Here is a 26,083-nt window from a genome sequence, read left to right as displayed (position 1 = left end):
AAAATATGTTAATAAAATTTATACAAAGGTTCCAAAAATAAAACCAAACTATTTAATGTAAACAAACCATTAATTAGGTTTTTCCTGTAGAGATGGTTATTGTCTACTTTTGTTAACTTTTTCTTTCTTTTATCTTCAGAGTGGTCAACTTTAACACTTTTTTTTAAGTTTTTTATACTATTTAGTTTAGCCAGGATTTTTCTATTGTTTTTCTGCAACATTCTGTAGTTTTCTTTTAAACTTTCAGTATCCTTTTGAGCGGTTTTCAGTGAAGCTTTAAATGATTTTAGGTCAACCTGATTTTTTTTGTTTTGTTCTTTTATGAAACTGTTCTCCTTCTCAAATTTGATTATCCTTTCTACTATTAACATAATAGTTTTATTTTCGCAATCGTTCATGTCATTGAGCTTTTCATTTACTTCGTGTAAAATAATCTTTTGTGAATGTTTATCCAATAAACTTATATTCAGTTTGTCACCAGAACTTTGCAGTTTGTTGTTCTTTTTATCAAATTCATTCTCGTTACTGCTATTCCAGTCTGTAAATATTGTTAAAGAAAATAGAGAAAATATTAATAATCAAAAGTTATTTTGCTTAAAAAAAATCATTTAATTACAAAATCACAAACTATTATTAATAAAAGCGGCTATTAGACTAATGTTATTAGTAATCAATAACTAGGTGTGATACACTAAAAAATGCTAAGTAAAAATTAAAAATAAGTATTTTTTATATATTTTTCCAAATCTAACGAACCTTTAAAAACAAAAGATTCTTTACATCTTGAACAATCATCATTACAAGAATAATAAGTTTCATCGCTACAACAACTATCATTACATGAATCATAAAAGTTTTCGCCAGAAAGATTATCATTACGATAATCTTGCTCAATTTGCTTTCCATACTTGACATTTAAGATTCCGGGTACGTTTTCTTTGCCATTATCAAACTTTTTTAATTCAGCTAATAATGTATTGTTTTCTGATGTGATTAGTTCGTTTTTTATTTTCAGGTCTTTAATATCTTTGTGGAAGCATTGTAGAAACATTTTAACACTTTTAAGGTTGTTTTGATAACTTGAATTAGTTTCTTTTAGACTTGTGTTTTCTTTGTCTAGTTTCTTAATCATATTTAGAAATATTACTCTTTTTTCTCTTTCGTTGTCTAAAATTTCTTCAATAAATTCTTTTGTATCATTTGAACAGCAACTATAATTGAGTTCTTTATAGACATTTGGATATATGGTTTTTACAACGTTTATATTTTCAGTATTACATATTGGACATCTTTTGTTAATCTGCGTTGCACTTTCTAAACAAGATTTATGGTAAACGTGACCACATTGCGTAACAGAAACATCAGTGTTTACTAAAAACAAATTATCTAAACATATACTGCATTCAAAATCCATTATTAAATGATTTAAAATATATTTCCTTTAAAAATATTCATTTGTTGAAAATAAAGCTTTTCAATTTATTTTAAATATAAATTACTAGAGGTTAGTTTGTTGGTTTTAAAATAATGTATTTACTAAACATATTTTCTTATATTGGATTAGCAGATTTCAATACTACTCTAAATGCAGTAATCAAAGATAAAAATAATGTTAAACTATAAATATAACATATATTTTTCTATTAAATCAAGGTTTCCTAATATTTTTTAATTTCTCTTTTTATAGATTTCATAAAAAACTATCATTAAAAATGCATAAAACCTTTTTTTGATCTTCATTGTCAACTCCAAATATCTAGTGTAAGTGTGTGAATTTTAAGTTTTGACCTTGTGGTTATCCCTTCTACAGCTTTTGTCTCCCTAAATTTCCTAAGTTTTTTTCTATAAAATATAGTATATGTTTCAACATTACCTTTAAAAATCGCCCATGACCAGTTTTTTATTGCTTTTGATCATCAACTTCAAAATGTCTAGTTGAAGTCGTCTCAAATTATGACCGCATAGACCTCCATGTGGCCCCCCTTTATCCCCTTTGCTGCTTATGGCCTCCTAAATTTCAATAATGGCTCCGAAGGGGGCAACTTAACCTAGTTTGGTAAACCCTGTTTTAAATTCTTGCAAATTTGTAATAATTCTAAAAACTGAATAGTGTTGAAAACAACTATAAATTGTAAATTTATAGTTTAATGTGTACAACCACACTAAAAACCATAACTAAACTTGAAATTAACTTAGAACTAAATGATATCTAAAGAAATTTAATCCTACTTGTGAAAGCTAGGAATGACTTTTGTTCGTTATGTTTACATATTAAAGAACATATCACACACTAAAAAATAAAGGATGTAATACTTTAGAAAATACTGTTTATGTTGTCAAAATTTTTAAACAGAAGTTAAATTCAACAGGTATGTAATATTAACTATAACAATGTTTAGTTAAATTAAGAATTATCTGCTTGGAATTAAAACAAAAAAATCAATTATAAATAACAAACATTAATTAAAAAAGAACTTCACAATGAACAATAAAGTAACAAACATGTTTAGTTATGGAATTAATCTGAAAGGTCTTGACTGACTAGAATATCACTTCTGATTGCAGTATTTGATTGATATTGGCTGGTTTTTATAGCTTTATCTTAAAATCGTAAAATTTTTTCAGATCAACTTACTTTCTGGTTGACTGGTTTTTTAATATTTGATGTTCAACTAACACATTACAGTTAAACTGGTATTCCATTAGACTTCCTCTTTTTACCAATTTTAAAGAAAATCTCATTTTAACATTACTCTTACTTTTTGCTAGAAGAGAATCACATTTTACTCTTCTTCATTCTTTTCGCTAGGACAATGTAGGAAAAAAAGTATTTTTTATTATTAAACAACGGAACTTCCCCTAGTTCTTAAAAATTACAGCAAAGTCAAAATAAAAAACTTTTCATTATACTGTTAATTTAAAGTATGTATAATCACTAATTGCTAAAACGCACTTGAAAGCACAAACCAAGTCAGTAAACAACACTTCACGTCTAATAAGTAAAACAGCGTACTATTTTTTTGACACCATCAAAGATGAATATTGGGAGTACAACAGGACCAAAAAAACTTACTTTTATTATTTTTATTTTGTGTCCAAATGGAACTTAAACTTGTGTTTGTTGATTCTTACAGAAACAATATCTTATTTATGTTTCTTTGTTGTCTCTTAATGATTTATGGTTCAAAAAATTTTAGTTACAATTCATTTATTTTAACTCTGTTTTTAATGAGTTTTTAAAACAATTTTGCAGAATTTGAACGATTTACTTTTTGTTTTCAATTAAGTAAATCTTGAAAAAAGTTGAGTATATAATTATCAAAGGTTTTTTGTTAATTAAAATTTCTAACATAGTGTTTATATAAAAAGTTTGAAGAAAATTAAAAACTTTTGTTTTGAATATCCGTATAGTTAAGAAAACAATTAATCAGCTTTAATAATTTAAGTGTAGTACATAAGTATTAAAATTATCGGTTATTTCTAAAACATTACCACATTTTATTTTAATTTTTAAACATACACGTTAAAATGCTTATTTTTTTAGCTTACTCTAAAGTTCAACAAACTAAAAATAAGTAGTCAGGAAATTTTACCTGAAGTTAAAAGATTTATTAGCTTAGAATAATTACAAGCTATGATTAAGCTTTTGAAAATATTATCTATACATCTTTTGCTTTCTCACCCAAACTTTATTAGCTGAAATAAAATTAGGACCCAAATACAGTAAAAAGTATGTCATTACATCAATCATATTCCTTCATTTAAGAAGTACTAAAGAGTAATTATATCTACTAACATGTTAAATCTGTACCGTACAGACGTTAAGTATTTCGCTCAACTTTCTTGCTTTAAATAGGAAATTTTTATCTAAACCATATTTCTAATATCAAAATTTACAAAGTTGTTTGAAGAGAAAAAAAGGAGATTTAAAACTTTTTCAGCATCATATAAGTTATTTTAAAAGTAAAGTGTTATATTTAAGCATAAATTCTTTTTGAAAGTTTACAACACTACAAGTTTTACACACTTTTATTAACAAACGCTAGAACCATTTTAAAATGTATAAAATTAAAATTAGTAAAACTTATGAATTTAATTCATAGATGACTTACTTAACGTAATTTTTTATCTTTGAAAACTATATGAAAAAGTATATATGATTCATTAAAGTTATGCTTAAAAAACAATAATAAAAGATCATTTTTTATGACAGTCAATACAATTTATTCGTTCTAATCATTGATAATTTTTAAGCATTATTTCAGACATTAAAATACTGTTACATAATAAAGCTTAGAACGAACTAAATGGAACATAATATTTTTTTGCTTTCAAAACTATATATGCAAATGCACAAAAACAAAATTTCAGCAGTTTTACAAAATTCTATTATGACGTATGTATTAGTTATAAAATTTGATGAACAGTGTTTAGTTTGCATTCATTTAGCAAAAAACCACTGAAATAAAATGCCTTCCACTAATTCTTCCCAATTGGAAGAACATTACGTTGACAGCATAACGCGAATGTTCCTGGCAAAGGAGCCGGAGTTTCTGTCCTCGAACCCCGACGGGCCGTGGGACAGAATACGAGTCAAGTGGAACAAGTTCGCTCTGATAAAGCGCAAAGAGCTCACGTCCAGAAGCACCACAATCTTTGATCAGATGTGTGAGTCGTTCACCACAAGTGACGGTTATTATCAGAATGACGATGATGTTAATAGAAAGAGGAAAAGAAGATATCGTCGTAAGAGAAAGTATTAAAAAAGAAGAAAATACGATGGTATGAGTTCGGACTAATCTTGTTTCAATTATTTGTTTTTAATTGTCCATTCCCTATGGGCATTAATTTTTTTTTATTAAGTAGTTTATTTATTTTGTTATGTTTCCATAACTAAAATTTGAATAAAGTTAGACTGCACAAAACGGTAGCTTACTATACACAATAAGTATATAGTATAATTATTATGACTTGCTCAATTTAGTATCTTTTTGATAACATATACTAATAATTTATAAAGTGCCTGTAAATTGTTTATTTTTTAAACTTTTTAGTATAAAACTTATCACTTTGAGAATATAAAATAGTTATAATTTAAAAATACAAAATAATTAAAACTTCCATAGTTTCCAAAATGTCTCTAATGCAGTTTATTTGAATTACTTGGAACCGCTCGATAACCACTAACTTTTTTTTTTTTACTATTACTAAAGCCTTTGGTCGTTCGAATTTGATTGGATGGGAATTGTACGCGGGTAGGAATTGATCGCTGTTGGAACAAAGTGGTTTCCATTGCAAACAGTGATATGGTGGTCGTAACTTTAAGATAGTATTTATTTCAGATACTTAGCATAGCAGCTTATGTGACAAAGATAACAAATAATGCAAAATCCCTAAAATTTTAAACAGTCATTATTAAACAAAAGTACAAAATGTGTAAAATTTAAAAATAACAAAGTTTGGAATAATTATAACTACTCTTTTACTTATCGAAATTTACAATATGAAGTTACAAATGTTATAAATGGCTTTGTCATAATTGTCCAACTTATTACAATAAAACTGTTAAGAGTTTTAATTAAGTTAAGTTGATTGATCATAACATGAGTACAAATATTTTTAAATCAGTAGCTAATTTATTAGAATATTTTTTCAGATACTAAGCATACTAGCTTGTGTGACGTAACAATATGCAAAATGTTTAAAATACCCAAAGCACTTAACAAGTTTTCAGAAGCTAGCATGATTTGAATACTCAAAGAATAGTAGTAAACTAATATTTTCAAATCTTCTTGGTATGTCAAGTCAACCGTTATTTGTGATTTTTTTTTACTTACTTATAGCAGTATAATGAGTTTAAAATAAAAGCTTTGTGATTTTTTAAGTTTAATTTTTATACATTTAATGGGAACCGTTCAGTTCAACCCGCGCACAGTTCTCACTCGATCAGTTCCCATTTGAATCAATTCCCACCAAATCAGTTTTTCACGTTATTTTTACTCAGCATTACTTTTGCTCGGTGAGTTATTTTTTCATAGCGTCAGTTTTGCATAGATGTCACTTTTCCACGAACTATTAATTTTTTATGATTGCACTTTGTACAAAGCGCTCTGTCTGCGTGGCATCATTTTTAATAGTGCCATATTTTGCGCCAATCGTCACTTTGACTTGACAAAAAAAAATAATAAAACTAAGTTGACAAAATTTATCTAAATACTTAAAAAATAACTTAAGCTGTTTTAAATATTAATTTAACCCGTTTAAACATTTATTTCGTATTAATGTAAAACTGAACTTGAACATAAATTGAGACAAGTTGGACGTAAAAATAAAATAAATCTAAATACAACTAGGTGCTAATTGAAAACTATTTTAATTAGAGTAAAAAATATATATTAAAATTAGGTATTATAATATTTCGGACAATTAAGGAAACAAATTATAAGATTTAAGTTTTGTTTTTTCAATCAACTTTTCTGTTTTTACTTTGGTGTTCATTGTTTTTATTTTAGTAAGTCCCAATATCCACACTTAATTACACGCTATTAAAGCAACAAGTTTTTCAAAAGAATGTCTGGTAACAATATAACTTTTCGAGACAAGTTAATTGCTGATATTTAAGCAAAATATTTTTTTTCACTTGGAACTTAACTTACAATACTACATCATATTTTGAATTTAGTTTGAACTTCAATTTTTAAGATTACGTCTCATTAAAATCGTTTAAAAGAAATACATAAACAATTCTAACTAGTTTTAGCCTATCATTTTAAAAACTTATTTTCAAATGTTTAAGTGTGCATAATTCAAAAGTTAAATCGAGTTTTTAGTAAAACAAAAAAAATTAAAAGTCATTTAAAGTAATTCTACGTTGTACGGTGATCTGGCTTGTAAGACATAGACTTGACATAATGAAAACTTATAACAGTATTTATACACGAGCCTTGGTAAAATTATTTTAACAAAATAAGGAATTATTTAATATGTTGCTTAAAACTGCATTTAAAAATGATACCAGACAAACAGTTAAAGTAAAATACAAGTTTAAGCAAACTTTTAACATTTAATTATGATTAAAACATCTTCTTAAATAAAAAGTACTAAAACGACAATATTGTTAAACGAGCTAAACACAAGTAAACTATCAAAGTGTTGTAACTCAAATTTTGTAGTTGAATCAATAGAAAATAATATTCAAAAATTAAGATGCTTCTTAATATAAAAAGTAATATAATTTTTTCAAACTTTATTGTAAACTTCGATTAATACTTAAAGTAAAGTATAACCACTAATAGCTAAAACGAACTTGAAGAACAAACCATCAGTAAACAACACCTGAACATCTAATAAGTGAAACAGCCTACTATTTTTTATTACATTTATTTTATTCTTATAGCAACGTTTAGAAAATAAAAAAATAATAATAAGTTATCCAATGGTTCTTTAGCATTTTTGAGTTCAATTGTTTAAATAAATTTCGAAAATAAAATTTACTTAAAAATAGTTATTTTTTAAGACTTAATTAGGTTACAAAAAGCTTATATAAATCTTAAAGACTTGAACTATATTAATAGAAAGGTCTTTTTTAAACTACTTTTTATATTTAATTTGGTACAAAATTCTAAGTTACCATCTTTAAACTTAATAATAGTCAGAAGTATATGACAATGAGAAAAGTTTAATGTCAGCATCAAAAATTCAAGAAATTTAAGGACCAAAAAAGATCGAGTATAAGTTGTTAATAAAATATTCAAAACTCGTTATTAAAATTTTAGTCATGGTTTGCTTTTAAACGAAAAAACTTTGAGTATTAAAGAAGCTATAAAACAAAAAGTTTGTAAGTATAATGTATTTTTGTTAGATAATAAGATAACTAGTTGTTGCTAGAGCAACCAAAAGAAGCTAACGGGAGAGGTAAATTTGGAAATTTGACCAAACATCGTTTTCAATGTCATAGACCTTCACGGAATCACTCAATTGATTTTTGTTCAAAAAACTCCCGAAGACGAAAATCTTATTGCCAAGTACACTGCATTCGATGAACGAGCGTGCTAGGTTTATTTCAGCCACACAAGTGAACTGATTCGTCACGCTCGAGTAAACTTCAACTGAACATGTTTCTTTATACTTATCAATTAAACCGCCGATCACAAATATTTTTTTTGTCGTGAACCACAGCCCTGTGACCTATTCGTTTTTGAAGAAGCCTTTCGTCAGCTGTTGTCCATTTGTTCTCACCTAAATCGTACGTCTCAACCGTGTCCAGTACATTCATGTTCGAAACACCACCGATTGCCCACACTTTATCTTGGAAATATGTCAACGCGAACGCGAGTCTACTTGTGTTCATGCTGCAAACTTCGCTCCACTCGCCACTTTCCGCGCTGTAAACTTCACACTTCAGGGAGCTTTCCATATTCTTATGAGCTCCTCCGGCCAAAAAAATGCACCCACCAAATAAGCACATTCCAAAAAGTTTTCTTTCGTTACGCATTGGTGGAACTGTCAACTTCTGACCAACTGATATGACCTCAATATCGGATGATGTGATGTCATTTCTAATACCTCCAAATAAATAAATGTTACCTCCAACAGTAGCAGATTGATGACTCAACATTGAAGAACTTAGTTTTGAGTGTAAATTATAAGTGTTTGTTTTAAAATCATATATGTAAACAGCATTACTGAGTATCCAAGGTTTTGATCCGCTCTGTGACTTTGTTCTCAATCCAACAGATATTACTATACTGTTTTTATCATCAATTTTTTGTATATTATGCGCATCATCATTATTTTTTATCTTTTTTTCTATTTATTTTAAATTATGTTTTATCATGTAGTTCAATGTCGATCTCATACAAAAAAAAATTATGTTGTTGTTAAATTAATTCGTTTCCTTGTTATTAATTTTTTTTTGAGTTAATGCTTTTCAGTAGTTTTATGTTCATATAAAACGTATAAAAAATCTAGAACAGTAACAACGGTATGATAACTTCTCAAATCGTCCCTAAGTATGTCAATTATTCTTTATGATTTCTTTGTCTTTATCTTAACTCGATATATAAAAACTGTTATACTACAAAAAAAACGAAAAAATTTTTATTTTAACTTTTTATAAAGTTTAAAGTATTTTAAAATTCTTCTTCACTAAACAAGTTGAATATTAACTAAATAAAAGAAACTTAAGTTTTTTATCACGTGATAAAATAAATTTTCCTGTTTAAACTTGCCATAAAACAGCACAGTGAAAACAAAGTTAAAAAAAAAGCTTGTTTTTCATCGTTTTAATACTTTTTTGCAGTTTTTTCGCATTAAATTTTCTGCCAGAAACGATGGAGATGTTTATTTTTAAGTATTGGCAAGTTTAAATAAAAAATTAACTTAGTTTTGCATATTCGTCATTATTAATTCAGAAAGACTGTTCAAAACAAAATGTTTTGCACATCAGCTATGTTTATTCATCTTATTGATGAACAGTTTTTCGTGTTTAATAAATAATATTAATTATTGTTATATTTTATAAACCGACAAAACAAATACGCTCAAAACATTTGGTTCTAGTACCTAGTGCACGAAAAACCTATCAGTATTCGAAACTCACCTTACGGATACCTTTCAACGTCTTGCCCTTAACAATTTTTTTCATTTTATTTTTGTTAAAAAAGTTGAACTTATCGATGATTCTTATTCAATTAAGCTTTGTCTAAAAATTATAGTAGTTATTGTAAAAGTTTATCTAGTTTTACTTTTAAATCTATCTTTCATCTTTATTTTATTATAACCCTGCTTTCAATTTCCATAAAATTCTAAGAACAGTATTAGTGTTTTTGAAACTTATGGTAATTTTTTTGTTTGCATTCGTAACAAAAGTTTACCACCTTTAAATGTACTTCTAGTATATTTGATTTTAGTATACTTCAAAGTAAAATTACAAACAATATAATCAAAAGTAAAATTATAATGTTAGCAAACTTATGGTCGGGTAGCCATAAAACCTGTAACCCTGGAAAAACCTGGAGTTTAAAAGAAAACAACTTAAAAACCTGAAATTTCTGACAAATATCACAAAATAATTTTGAATTTTAAACAATTTATTATAATAAGTAGTAAAATTTTGATTTTGCATCAAATATATATCTTATAGATAAAAATTTTTGACATCATCATTTTTTTTCTATCTTAAAATTTATTTAGAGTCGCTTTACAGTATCATTTTAATGTTACTATATTACTTAACACGGTTTTTAAGCTCAAACTTAACTTTAGTTTAAAAGTAGACCCAAAATACGTGTACTTTTAAAAACCTGGAAGAAATTCAGAAAACCTTAAAGGAATTTCTCAAAAAACCAGTGGCAACCAGGTAATAAAATAATTATTTAGATTTTATAAAGTATAAAGTCAGTGATATATATTCGTTTATTTTTTTGAAATATACAGACTTTTTTTTTTGTTTTAATTCAACACTTAATGTTTCAAAGAAGTATGTGTAGTTACTTAAAACAAATGAAATAGGTTTCCGTTTAAAACCATTGAGTTTAAAAGTTGATAGTTGAATTTTATCTTATGTGGATTGTTAATAAGAAGCATCTCTTAGATACTTTTAATAGTATATTGCTTTGATTCACTAGAACCAACTATTACTCATAAAATGATTTCTTAAGCTTTTCATAAGCTCACAAACTGTTTTTGTTATAGAGTCTATCTTTAACTATTATAATATTGTAACATATAAAATTTAGAAACAAAACAAACACGCTGAATTCTAAGTTAACATAACCCATGAAGGAGACTGTAAGAATTATTTTTGTTCTATTTGGTATCAAAGATAAAAAGTTATATATGATTAATTTAAAAATAAATTATAAGTTTTGTAAAAATCTGCGAGACTTTATTTTTTTTTAATTAGAAAAGTGTTCAATTAAACAATCTTTCTAAATGTAACTTGTTACGCTTTTGGTCACTCTCAAAATTTATGAGAATATGTTATGTGATTGACCATCAGTTTAAAAAATATTTTTGTAAAAAAAAATAGAATGCAGCTTCCATATTTTTACTTTTTGTATATTAAGCATTTTAAATGAATAACTACATTCTTAATTTACATTTGAGGGTTTAATTGCTTGTAATTAATTTACTTGTTTAATAAATATCGTAAAGTAAAATATTATTTTCAGAAAAGACTAGTTTAAATTAAAGTTATGGTATTTAAGGCTGATAAACTATTGAAAATTTGTTTTTATTAAAAATTTAAGTTTGCGATGATATACAAACTTATAAACTTAATTTTCCTTTTAATGGAGATTCAAGTTAATTAATTTTAATCGTAGATTATTTAACACTAAAATGTAACTAAATTATTTTTGAAGAAAACAAAAAAGAAAAACAGTTTAAAAATTTAAATAAATATTAACTTTTTAAAAACAAACAATTCAAACTGTGAAAACATTAAATAAAGATACGTTGTAAACTAATGCTATCTTAATATTAATAATATTAAAGAAGTCTGATTACTATACTTTATATGTAAGTTGAAAGAATCTAAACTAATTTAGATATGAACACCAATGTAAGTTTACTTAGTACTTTTCAGCCTTTCCGAAATGGTTAGGAAAATATCTACCTCATTTAGTCATTAGTTATTTAAAAAACACCTGATTTTACTGTTTTTTTAATTAGCTTGTACTTCATATAACTTATTTTAAAATTTGTTACTGTTATGAAATACAAATAATATGACTGAACTTAGCACATCTAACTTTTTTCTAAGAAAATATTTGTAATTAGTCCTCTGAAAATATCGTTAGCTTTTTTTTGTTTCGTCCTAACATTTAATCTATTAGAAATTATAATACTTTTTTTCAAGTTACAAGACAAATTGAACTTAACTAATAAAGCATTCCAGATATCGCAGACCAGGTATGTTTGATTGGCCGCAACCTATCGACCGGGTAACAGTTTGCCGAGCTAGACTTAGTTAAAAAACACGTTTTATTTAAAAAAACACCGGTTACCCGTACTGTTTAACTTTATTTCCTACTGTAATAAACTTTAAACACTTATACTTTATAAAGTGAATTAAGGACTAGGGATAATTTAGTTGTAGAGCGATTAATTCAAATTTTGTAGTTGAAGTAATAGTAATTGTAAATAATACTGTAAAATTAAGATGTTTGTTGAGATAAAAACTAAAATCGTGCATTTTTTAAAAAGTTTATTATAAACTTCGATTCTGTTGTACAGTTTAATTAAAGTAACTATAATCAGGCTAAAGAGAACTTGAAGCACAAACCAAGTCAGTAAACAATACCTGACGGCTAATAAGTAAAACAGCCTACTATTTTTATGTTACTTTTATTTTATTTTTTATAACAACAATTAAACATTAAAAAACATAATAATAAATCAAAGGTTTTTTTGCACTTTTAAATTCAATAGTTCAGAATAGATTTCCAAAATCGAATATACTTAATGGTAGTTTTTTTAAAGCTTAATTAGATTACAAAAAGCTTATATAAATCTTAGAGACTTGAATTAGATGCTTAGAGAGGTCTTTTTTAATCTACTTTTTACACTTAATTTAGTGAAAAACTTTAAATTACCATCTTAAAACTTAATAGTAGTCATAAGTATATGAATAGGAAGAAAAGTTAAATGTCAGTATTCAATAAATTCAAAATTTTGAGTAGTAAAAAATATCGAGTATGAAATTTTATTATGAAAACGTTCAAAACTCGTTATTAAAATTTAAATCATGGTTTGCTTTTAAACAAAACATAAATAAATTTCAAAAAGGTTACTAAACATAAAAGTTTGTAAGTAGAAAGATTTTTTTTCATAAACAGTAAGATAACTAATTGTTACTTGAGCAACCAAAAGAAGCTAATGGGAGGGGTAAACTTAGACCTTTTGACCAAACATCGTTTTCAATGTCATAAACCTCCACTGATGTAATAAAATGTAATAAGCCTCCCAAATTTTTCACTTTTTTCATACCATTTTTTCTTGAAAACCTAATTACGCTTGAAGTTCAGGTAGTAAGCCTGACCGCCAAACCACATAAAAGTGTGGTACTGAGCTTCAAGTGTAGTTCGGTTTTGAGTTAAAGTGGTGGCGGACAGCTTTCGTTATTTGTGCAAAAGTCCCGGGAGCAAGAGCTGCTCCGATAGGCCGCATCCTTATGCTGGTCGGCACCTAATTAGTTTTTTGTTTCATGTACGAGTAGTCACGCAAATTTTTTTTAGTATGTTATTTTTCTTTTAAAATCATTTTTAACATATATAAGTTACAAGTAAAGTTTTATGTTTTATAGTATGTATCCATGGTGTCGTACTACAAATAATACAGTTTTGTAGTAGACAGCCTGGTATTATTCTATAATAAACACTTCAACTTACTTTGTAATCTTATTTATCTATATCATTTACTTGTAATTTAACCAAATACATTGTTACATAGTATTAAATACTAAGTATGTCTCTTTAATAAATTACACCTTAGTTTATTTGTGTATAACGATTAATTAAAATTTAGTTATGGCACTACTTTAGTTTAATCAAAGTTAGACAAAACAATACATGCTACTTGCAAATATCATTTAATTAATTATTTGTATTTAGAAGAAAGTTAAGATTTTCGTTTTGTCTTCAGTTTTCTTCTTTTGTTTGTCTTCGTTGGCTGCTTTTCGCTAGGCCAACTCACTTCTACTACTTTGCTCTTTTTTTTTTGTTTTTCACTCTGCTGTTTGGTATCATATTAGTTATTTGTTTGATGTACGAGTAACTACTCATGTATTTTAAGTGAGAATAGTTTCCTCCTAACCACTAATTAAGTTAAAATTTCAAATAAAAAGCGTCTTAAATTGTCCACATAAAATTCTTCAAATTGTATGCATTATCATAGTAACGAAATGTCTTTTTTTATCCATTTAATTTAAGTGTTTTAGTTGAAATTTAATTTACCCACTACGTCATGATACAGTCTTGATTAGTATGTTATTTTTCTCATAGTTTTAGTTTTATATGCTTTTAAGTGTCCGATTGTATGTTTGGTATTAAATATATTCGAACTACAGTAAATTTTTATGTCTTATAGTATATAACATTGATGTAGTACTCCAAATGGTATGGTTTTAGAGTAGACAATCAATCTATTATTCTATACATAACACTTCTCTTATTGTAATTTGATTTTTTTAATATCATTGTATTATATTTCGTAAATATATTATTTGAAAATTTCCTTGTGTGAATGGAACGAATAGAGGTAAATAAATTAATAACCAGTAAATTGGACACAATTACTGATAAATATATCAACAAAATATCAAAACATTAACGTAAATGCTGGTGATGTTTATCAAACTTGAAATTTTGTTTTTATTTTGTGATATAGATGCTATTTTAGTGTTGATTTTAGTTTTATAATATAACTCTTTTGCTTTAGTTCTGGTTTTCGGTAATATATAGTATATAAACTGTTAAGTTGTATTTGCATCTGTCTTTTTATAATAGCTAGTTATAGCTGGAAAAGTTTTAACTTTGTATAATTTAAAAAGTTCTAATACTTTAAATGTACAAACGAAAGTTTTTGTTTGCTCAATTTTTCTAGTTATCAAAGCATTTAATAAGTTTTGTTCTTTTCATTTAGACTTAAGCAACAAAAATCAAAACTGCCTTTTGCTCTGCTAATGCAGCTTTTGAATTGAAAACGTTTAAATATTAAAATTCACGTAAAAGTTTTGTGTAAAACAAACAGTTTTATGTTTATAAGAATATTTCAAATGAAAAGTATAATAATCATTTATAGTAAAGTTAAAAAATAAAAGCTAAATAAAATTATTTAAAATTAAAGTATTCTATACTCATTTAAGCACTTACGACGTCTTTAACCGAAACATAGTTTGCAAAGTCTTGAAAGAATAAAATATAATGTTTTTGCTCTAGTAATTGAGATCTCTTTATTTTTTTTGTAAAAATCTAACCATATAGTATTTTAAGATGTAACGTTATAAGGCGTTAAATCCTGGAGATCCTGATAAGCTAAGCTTGTCCAGCGATTAGCACCTTTTGTTGATAAAATTTTATTAATATTTTAGTTTTATTTAGTCAGTATCTTAAATTATTCTTTAACCTTTTTATGTACAAAAGTATTTCTAGAACGAATTTAGATAAACTTTAAACGATTTAATTTTAAATTCCGTTCTTACAACAATAATTCCGTAACAGAACTTATTTATAAATATCAACGAATAGAATAAACTTAATTCAAAAAACATACATTGAATAAAATAGTTCTAATGTAATTAAAAACAAACACAAAGAACTGAAATTTGGTTTGAAAAGTTGTTAGAAAAAAGTTATGCCTTGGTGTTAATTCTTCTGTGTTGACTTAGATGATTTGAAAAAACTTTCACCTTACCTCAAACCGATTTTCTAATTACCACCCCAATGCAAAATGGGATCCAAAAAAAGCGACCTTAGAGTTTTAAGCTGATTTATTTTAAATGTAAGTGTATTGTGGACAATTTGAAACGACTCAAATGAAGTTTTGTTGTGGAATTTCTTGATTTTATGTAACTTTTATGTCTTTTTGTAAGTTTTCTTGAATTTCCAGTTTTTTTTTTCAAAAAACGAGAAATAATACCAGAAAACCTTCTTTGAATATGTTAACCAAAAAACATTACCGACCAACGGTAAGGGTTGGGGATAACACTAATAGTAAAATTAAATAATTGTGCAAAAGTGTGATAGCAAGTGAACTGTCTTTGAAAGGTATAAAAATCATCAAAGTTTGTTTAATGTTGTATTTATACACTACTTTTTAATACAGCTTCAAATTAACTCCGTTGTGCTTAATCCATTAAATCATTTTGGGTTCGAGTTTTATTGATAGTTGCCAAACTTCATATTTAATTTTAGGCATAAGCACTATGAAATTGTGAACAATTTGATAATATAATAAACTAATTAAATTATATGCACTTAAACGTTGTTTTGTAACTAACGATGTTTTGTATTAAAAGACATTGTACAAAAGCTATAATAGAAAATATAAAATTTCTAAAACTTTTCAGAAGTGTTTTTAGACAGGTAAGTTTTATAAAACAAAGTAAATTGCTTATTGACTTATGTTTAAGTATAAATTAAAAAAAATATTATGAAAATAATTTTTTTATATAATCTCGAAAATGTGTGAGCCTCCAACTGAAATGATGGCGGATAGGTCACCACCAGTGCCTTCCAATCCAGAGACCCGAGTTCGAGTCCTCACTGCATAACTTTTTAACTTACATAATTTTATTGGCTTTTTAATCTTTGTTAGCTTGGTTGTAGTTCTTATTCTTAAATGATGCATTAGTTTTTAATCAAGTGTGTATTTAAATCAACACTCGCTCATAAACACTTTAATCTTAGAACTTTTTTGAAGTACAACAAAAAAACATATAATTAAATAAAAAACTTTTGATAAATACTGGCGTTTAAAAATATTTTTTATACTTGGTAACATTCAAATTAATATCTTTATTTTTGCTATATATTGTGTTAAACTGTTTCGAATAATATAAAATACTATTACCAATAACAGCTTTTTCAAACATATAGTCTTTTACAATTCTTTATGATTGCATTTGATTGTTTGTTTTTAGCTAAGATTCTACTCTTATAGTGTACTTAAAATAAAAAATAAGAAGCTATAGTTTTATTATCGAAATCATAGTTTAAAACAGTCATTCTATTTCATTTTGCTTTGTGACAAAACAAATTTAAGCTCTTTATATAGTTCTGTAATAATTATATTATCATTTTAAAAGAGTTTTGTCGACAATACAAGAAATTTAATTTAAACTGCAAAATAAATTCATTCAAACTGAGTTAAGCGTAACTTTTGATAAAAATAAAATTATCATTACAAATAAAAAGTTTGTTTCAAACTTAATTTTAACAAAATATAGTAGCCCCCGTAATCAAGCATCAGAATATATACAAGAAATTTAAACTAAATTGCAAAAAAGATTCATTCAAACTGCATTAAACACCTTTTATTCGATAAATAAACTAATTATTATAAATGACAAGTTTATTTTAAAGTCTAAGTTTAACAAACGTGATAGGATCAGCAATCAAGCATCACAAAATGTACAAGAAATTTAAACTAAATTGCAAAAGAGATTTGTTTAAAATTTTGGCGTTTGGCGAGGGTAGGTCCATTCGTTGTATTTCCCCGGTACCTTGTGCTCCATGTTGACGTCACCTCGTACAACCTCGTTGCTTCGAACCTCTGACTACGTCATACCCTTTCTCGCATCCTTGGTAGTGCGTGAGCTTCAAACATTATAACATTTCATAACCAGTCCAAAATATTTGAAGTAACAAATACTTTTTTAAACTAGAAATGTATAATTTGATTCTTAGTAGAGCACTTTTTAAAATAAAAGCCTATTTGTAAGCTTATACCATATATATTGCATTAATTGTTTTTAAAGAGGTACATTTTGTGCCGTAAAGCATCTTGCAGCAGATTTTGGTTTTAAGGGCCGCAGCTTGTCGACCCCTCGTCTAGAAATATATTCATTGAAATGACTATTTAAAAATACTCTAAAACTGAAGCTGCTTCAGTTTAATACTTTTGTTTTAAATATCGAAATGTAGTACTTGTAATTTGTTCTTTAGTTAACTTAAAAAAAGACCACGCGACGCAACTGATGTCAACCATTATTTGTGATTTTTTTAACTTACTTAAAGCATTAATATAAGTTTAAAATAAAAACTTTGTGATTTTTTTAAAGTCTAAACTATATGCATTGTTAAAATTGTTGAACAGTGTTTTGATTGCATTCATTTAGCAAAAAACCACTGAAAATAAAATGCCTTCCACTAATTCCCAATTGGAAGAACATTACGTTGACAGCATAACGCGAATGTTCCTGGCAAAGGAGCCGGAGTTTCTGTCCTCGAACCCCGACGAGCCGTGGGACAGAATACGAGTCAAGTGGAACAAGTTCGCTCTGATAAAGCGCAAAGAGTTCACGTCCAGAAGCACCACGATCTTTGATCAGATGTGTGAGTCGTTCACCACAAGTGATGGTTATTATCAAAACGAGGATGATGCTAATAGAACGAGGAAAAGAAGATATCGTCGTAAGAGAAAAAGTTATAAAAGAAGAAAATACGATGGTGTGAGTTCGGACTAATCTTATTTTAATTATATGTTTTTAATTGTGTATTCTCTATGGACATGAAGCTTTTTTATTTAGTAGTTTATTTATGTAGTTTTTTTTTTCATAACTAAAATTTGAACAAAGTTAGACTGCAAAAAACGGTAGCTTACTATACACAATAAGTATATAGTATGACTATTATGACTAGCTAAAGTTAGCATTTTTTTGACAACATATATTTATAGTTTATAAAGTTACTGTAAACTGTTTCTTTTTCAAACTTTTTTGTATAAAACTTATCACTTTGAAAATATAAAATAGTTATAATTTAAAAATAAAAAAAGTTAAGACTTCCATAGTTTCCAAACTGTCTCTAATGCAGTTTTTTTTTATTGGAACCGATCGATTCCCACCAATTTTTATTTTTTTGTTTTTATTTTACTATCACTTAACCCTTGGTCGTTCGCGGTTCTCGAGTTTGATTGGGTGGGAATTTAGGAGGGTGGGAATTGATCGCGGTTGGAATCAAGTGGTTGCCATTACACACAGTTTTAGGTGGTCGTTATTTTAAGAAAGTATAAATTTCAGATACTTAGCATAGTAGCTTATGTGACGTAACAATTATGCAAGATCCCCAAAATTTTAAGTTGTCATTATTAAAAAAAAGTACAAAATGCGTAAAATTTAAAAATATTAAAGTTTGGAATAATTATAACTACTCTTTTAATCATCGAACTTACAATTTGAAGTTACAAATGTTATAAATGGATTTGTCATAAGTGTCCAACTTATTACAACAAAACTGTTAAGAGTTTTAATTAAGTTAAGTTGATTGATCATAACATGAGTACAAATATGTTTAAATCAGTAGCTAATTTATTAGAAAATTTTTTCAGATACTAAGCATACTAGCTTATGTGACGTAAGAATATGTAAAATGTTTAAAATACCCGAAGCAGTTAACAAGTTTTAAGAAGCTAGCATGATTTTAATACACAAAGAATAGTAGTAAATTAAGACTTTCAAATATTTTAGGTATTTCAACCAGGGGCGTCGCGTGGGGTGGAACGCTGGAGCTTTAGCTCCACCTGTAAATGCCGTTAGCTTAATTTTTTTTCGTTGAAACAGTAAATCTATTAAAAATTTCACTATTATTTTTTCAAGTTACAAGACTAATTTAATTTAACCAATAAAGCATCCAAGATATTGCAATATAATTTTTTCAAACTTTATTATAAACTTCGATTATTACTTAAAGTAAAGTATAACCACTAATAGGTAAAACGAACTTGAAGAACAAACCATCTGTAAACAACACCTGAACATCTAATAAGTAAAACAGCCTACTATTTTATGTTACATTTTTTTTTTGCAAAAAGTTATATACAAAAGTTGTATACGATTAATTTAAAAATAAATGATAAGTATTGTAAAAATCTTGGTGACTTTATTTATTTTTAATTAGAAAAGTGTTCAATTCAACAGTCTATCTAAACTCAACTTGTTACGCTTTTGGTCACTATCAAAATTAATGAGAATATGTTATGTGATTGACCATCAGTTTAAAAAAATATTTATGTAAAAAAGAACAGAATGCAGCTTCCATAGTTTACTTTTTGTATATTTAGCATTTTAAATGAATAGCTACATTCTTAATATACATTTAAGGATTTAATTGCTTGTGATTAATTTACTTGTTTAATAAATCGTAAAGTAAAGTATTACTTTTAAAAACATTAGTTTAAATTAAAGTTATGGTATTTAAGGCTGATTAATAAGTGACAATTTGTTTTTATAGAAAAATTTAAGTTTGTGATGATAAAAACTTATAAACTTAGTTTTCCTCTGAATACAGATTTAAGTTAATTAATTTTAATCGTAGATTATTTAACATTATAATATAACTAAATTATTTTTGAAGAAAACAAAAAGAAAAACAGTTTAAAAATTTAAATAAATATTAACTTTTAAAAAATAAACAATTCAAACTGTGAAAACATTAAATAAAGATACGTTGTAAACTAATGCTATCTTAATAATAATAATATTAAATAAGTCTAATTACTATACTTTATATGTAAGTTTAAAGAATCTAAACGAATTTTGATATGAACACCAAATGTAAGTTTACTTAGTACTTTTCAGCCTTTCCGAAATAGTTGGGAAAATATCTTACCTCATTTAGCCATTAGTTATTTAAAAAACACCTGATTTAACTGTTTTTTTTTTTAATTAGCTAGTACTTCATATATTTAATTTTAGAATTTGCTACTGTTATGAAATACAAATAATATGACTGAACTTAGCAAATGTAACCTTTTCTAAGAAAAAAATTGTAATTAGTCCTTTGTAAATATCGTTAGCTTATTTTTTTTCCGTCCATACCTTAATTCTAAAAGAAACTATAATACTTTTTTTTTCAAATTTCAAGACAAATTGAACTTAACTATTAAAGCATTCCAGATATCGCAGACCAAGTATGTTTGATTGGCCGCAACCTATCGACCGGGTAACAGTTTGCCGAGCTAGACTTAGTTAAAAAACACGTTTTATTTAAAAAAACACCGGTTACCAGTACTGTTTAACTTTATTTCCTAATGTAATAAACCTTGAACCCTTATATTTGTTACAATTATACTTTATAAAGTGAAGAAGGACGAGGGATAATCTATTTGTAGTGCGATTAATTCAAATTTTGTAGTTGAAGTGGTAGTAATTGTAAATAATACTGAAAAATTAAGATGCTTGTTGAGATAAAAACTAAAATCTTGCATTTTTTTTTTAATTTTATAATAAACTTCGATTTTGTTGTACAGTTTAATTAAATTAAATATAATCAGGCAAAATAGAACTTTAAGCACAAACCGAGTCAGTAAACAACACCTGAACATTTAACAAGTAAAAAAGCCTACTAATTTAGTTTTGCATTTATTTTACTTTTTATAACAACAATTAAAAACTAGAAAATATAATAATAAATTAAAAATTCTTTTGCACTTTCAAGTTCAAATTATTATTAAGTAGCATTATGTTAAAAATTTTGTGTTTTACAGATAAAAATTACTTATATTTTATGAAATTATCAGCAGGGGACTTTGGCAGGTGCATGTAGTCCGGTTAGTTAGAACCTAGAAGTGGTCACGACTTTATAAACTAAAACGCTGATTAAAACCACCGTGTTTATAAAACACATATTGCTTATCTTGTAGTTAATTTTAGTGAATGTCGAATCCTTTTTTTTAAATAAAAAAAAAATTATAGATACAGAAATACAAAAACTACAAATTAAAGTAAATAATAAAGCTCATTTTAGTTAGATTTATTGAATTTTATACCATATTGTAGAATTTTTTTTTTAGTCTGTGTTAAAGTAAAATAAACATTGATACTTTGAATAATAAATATTTTATCATCCTTTTTCTTAAAGTATATTTAAACATAAATTAAAACAAGTACAAAATTACTTACTTAAACAACTTAAAAGTTGAAACTTAAATTTTCCTTTACAATACTTATAATTTTTTTTTCTATGATATATAACAAAAAAAAGATCTTTTGTGTTTACGAATTACACTATTTTATTGTTTTTTATTTCAGTAAGTATGTTTAAAATATGTTAAAGTAATCCAATTAAAAAAAAACACTTTTTTTATACTTCGAATAACTTTCTTTAATATTAACAACTTAAATTGTAGAAAAAATTTTAGTCTAGCTAATTCTTGTTTAGTTAGAAGAAGTCCTCAACGTATTTATAAAAAAATCAATTAAATTTACTGTAAACAGCCTTATATTTGCAACATATTAAAGTCAAATAGTAAAGTAAATGGTTTAATCTTACTTATAAAAAGCAGATTTTGAAAGCATCAATGATTTCCTGTCAAAAATTAATTGGACCTCTTTATTTAAAAATTCAGAAAATCTCCAGCATTTCTACGATCAATTCATCAGCTCAATCCAAATCTCAATCAAACGTTTTGTTCCAATTTTTTCTAAAAATAACAAAAGTAAAAAATATCCATCTCATATTAAAAAGTTATTAAAAGAAAAAGCGAATCTATACAAAAAAAGTACGACAAATAAATCACTTTTGATAAAATACAAAAACAAGTCTAAAGAATATCAATTAGCTGTTAAAAAATACAACTTTGAATATGAAAACAAATTCTGCAAAAACCCAAATTTAAAAAAGTTTTATAGCTACGTGAAATCTAAACTTAAGTTAAATAATTCCATACATCTCTTATATGATAATGATAAAAACAAAACAGTAACCTTAGATTTTGAAATAGCAACACTTTTTAACATAAATTTTCAAAAAGTTTTTAAAAAAGACGAGAGTTACCAGTCTTTTAAGCTACCCCAAAAGAATTGTAGTAAGATGCAAAATTTTTTCATAACCTATGAAGACATTATAAGTTCAAATAACCACTTAAAAGATAAAATCATAAGAACGCCAGAAAACATTCCACCCTATTATATCAAGCATGTTATCCAATCAATAATATTTCCACTTTCATTAATATTTAATTGCTCTCTAGAACTATCTGATGTTCCTAAACAATGGAAAACATCTTTTATTATTCCTGTGCACAAGAAAGGTAATATACACGATGCATTAAATTACAGACCAATATCTCTAACAAGTGGCTTTTCAAGAATTTATGAACATATTGTATCTGTAAAAATTCTCAATCACCTCTTTGATAACAAATTATTAACTAACAAACAGTTTGGTTTTGTTCCAAACCGCTCATCAACCATTCAACTGTTAACATGCTTACATTCTTGGTTAGTTCCTTATCTCAAAAATGAATTTACTAAAGTAGTTTATACGGATATTCAAAAAGCCTTTGATTCAGTATCACACAAAAGATTATTAAAAATTTTAAATCAGTATGGGCTACATGAAAGCTTAATTGATTGGTTTGATAACTTTTTAAATAATAGATCACAAAGAGTACTCATCAATAATACGCTTTCTGACTCTTTAACAATCTACAGTGGAGTACCACAAGGTGGTGTAGTTGGTCCCCTTCTCTTTTTAATTTATATTAATGATATTTGTTCAAACATTGATATTAAAAGTGAGTTAAGCTTATTTGCAGATGATGCCAAAATTTTTAGTCAGTCAAATACTTCATTACAACTATCTTTAGATAATATTTACATATGGTTAAAAACAAGAAAACTAAACTTAAATCCTAGCAAATGTAAAATTCTAACCATTAACAAAAAAGAATCTTCTCCAACTGACCTCTTAATCAATAACATCAAGTTACCAGAACTTAAAGTTTTTAAAGATTTAGGAATTTATATTTCCAAAGATTTGAAATGGAATGAACATATCAACTATTTATATAAGATTGCAAAAACTACATGTTATCAAATATTGAAAAGTTTTAAAACTAATTCTGCTTCAATTCTGACAAAACTATTTAAAACATACGTTCGCCCTAAACTTGAGTTTAGTACCCAAATTTGGTCACCCCATTTAAAAAAGGATATTAACAAAATTGAATCTGTGCAAAGGAGTTTTACCCGTCATATTTGCAATCGTTGCAACATATCTTACACGTCATATAATGATAGAATGTTTAAATTTGGATTGAAATCACTGGAATATAGAAGATGGGAATTTGATTTATTAATTCTTTACAAAATTATCAATGGAAAATATAAAAGTTTTTTTAACCAGTTTTTTAATTTTTCCCAAAATAAATATCAACTAAGAGGAAATAATTTGAAAATAAAATGTAAACATGATTTTCAAAACAGTCAGTGGCAAGGCGCATTTTTTCACAGAGCAAAAGCTATGTGGAACAGACTACCTCAGGATATAGTATCTTGTGAGAGGGTAGAACAATTTCGTTTAAAGCTAAAAAGATTTGACTTAAATACGATAAATACCAGTAAAATTAACTAATTTTCCACTGTAACAAAAGGAAAAATATTCGTTTCCCTACGCCTCCCCCCTACAAACTATTAGTTTACTTATATATTTTGTAGTTATGAATATTGTTTTATAAGCCATGATTTTAGACAAACTTCTTTACTGTGTACTAAGTAATATATAAATTTGAATTTTTTGAATTGAATTTTCAATTTAGTTCATTTGTTTATCATATTGTGTTTAACTTTGTGTTTCCATTTAAATTATGTTTGTATATATATATATATGTATAATTTATCTTAAAGTTTTGAATATAAGTTTATTTTCTTTTTCTCTTTTTGTGTGTCCTGTTTAAGTGGCTCAGGTTTTGACGCCTGAGTCCAACATTGCACAATAAACAATATAATAATAATAATAAAATAGTTCTATAACAATATGGTTTTAGCGCTTAATAAACTTAGTTTGGCAGTTTAAGAGTCGTTATCAATATAATTTAAAATATTTGTATGTATTTAATCAGCACTGTTTGTTTGATAAATAACATAAAATCTAATCTTTAGTTTAGGCAAACAGCTGGGTGCTTTGGCAGGCGCCTGTAATCTAGCTGCTAGGAAGCTTGAAGTGGTGACGATTTTACTAAATTAAAACGCTGATTAAATCAGCGTGTTTACAATAACATCTTTCAGGCAACTAGATAAGCGGATACAGGTAATTGTCGAATCCATTTTGTTTTAATCACATAATAAAGTTAGTAGTTTTTGATACAGCAGTAATTAATAATTTTTTAGGAACTGAGGTTTACTCATGTTGTCTTTTTTTTCATTAGAAGTTACAACTTGAATAAACATACTTACTTGTATGTAAAACTTATACATGTGAAAACATATACTGACAGAGTAACTCAAAATGCTATTGATTTTAAAGAAGTCTTTAAAAAGGCCTATCTAATTCACGATCAAGAACTTAATTTGAAACAATGGTTTGAATCCGGTTGTTTTAGTTTAATAAACTTTATATGGAAATACCGAGCAGTTAGAGTACAGTGATTATTCACTTATCCGGACTTCACTTATCCGGACAGTTTCGGTCAGAAGAAAATTCAAAAAACTTTCAATAGTAAACACTAAATATACATTCAAAAATTTTAACACTTTTTTTAATTTTCATGAGTTTTCTGCGGAAAACATTAATTTTCTGTTTTTATAGATAAATTTAATTTATGTTTTCTTTTAAAGAAAAAATAATCTTTTTTTTAAATAACAGTTACGGCAGGTGGAATTGCAAATGATGAATATTACTTGCTTGACCCTCAAAAAACGTATTTAGTTACTGAGGGTTCTGATGTTTTTCTACCTTAAAAAGATAAATTAATTAATCTTAAGTTTAGTTTTTTGTTTATCATTTTATTGTATTTTACTCACAATTACTATATATTTCTTTTTACCATACACTTTTATTGTGCATTGCGTTATATGCATTAGTTATATTAATAAATGAAAAAAAAATGTTTTTTGGTACTTATCCGGACATATTTACAAAAAAATCTTGCCCAAAGTGTCCGGATAAGTTAATATGCATTGTAATAGGTTTGTGTAAACATTAAAAAATTTTTTTGTAAGTTATTAACCTGAAACTTGAAATTAACGGACTATATAATAGTAATATTTTAGATGAACACTTTACAACATTTGCGCTCGGGGTTTTCCATGTAGTTAAGCTTTTATATTGTAATTTTTTCATCTGAGTATCACATTTGTAAGATTTAATTTTAAAAACTTACTCTTGTCAACTTAAATGTAGTCCATAGCGGTCCGTACCGTTTTAGTTTATACTAACCTAAGCCTTACCGTTTCCTTTTTTATACTATGGCTGCTTTTAAGTTTTTTTGCATTTTATTTAAAACATCACCATTTCCAGAGTAAAAATCAGATATCCCATATTTTATTTCATTTAATTAAGTTTTGAGCTTAATTTATAAAAGTTTTGAACCATATAACATATGATGTAAGTTTTTAAATTTTAGGGCGAAATTTACA

The 26,083-nt window shown here is 26.3% G+C and overlaps 1 protein-coding gene across 1 annotated transcript; it reads right to left on the bottom strand.

Annotated features, from left to right (window-relative positions):
* Nucleotides 1-8,131: 8,131 nt before the first annotated feature.
* On the bottom strand, nucleotides 8,132-8,617 carry LOC145828899 (kelch-like protein 36). The gene has a single exon (XM_082936644.1). It carries the CDS (start codon nucleotides 8,615-8,617, stop codon nucleotides 8,132-8,134), a length of 486 nt encoding a protein of 161 aa, XP_082792770.1.
* Nucleotides 8,618-26,083: the final 17,466 nt, after the last annotated feature.

This window comes from Thalia democratica, chromosome 2 (assembly GCF_965202585.1).
Source record: "Thalia democratica chromosome 2, ktThaDemo2.hap1.1, whole genome shotgun sequence".
NCBI classification, from domain to species: domain Eukaryota; kingdom Metazoa; phylum Chordata; class Thaliacea; order Salpida; family Salpidae; genus Thalia; species Thalia democratica.
Note: the sequence above shows the minus strand (reverse complement) of the source record. Positions and strands in the feature narration are given on the sequence as shown.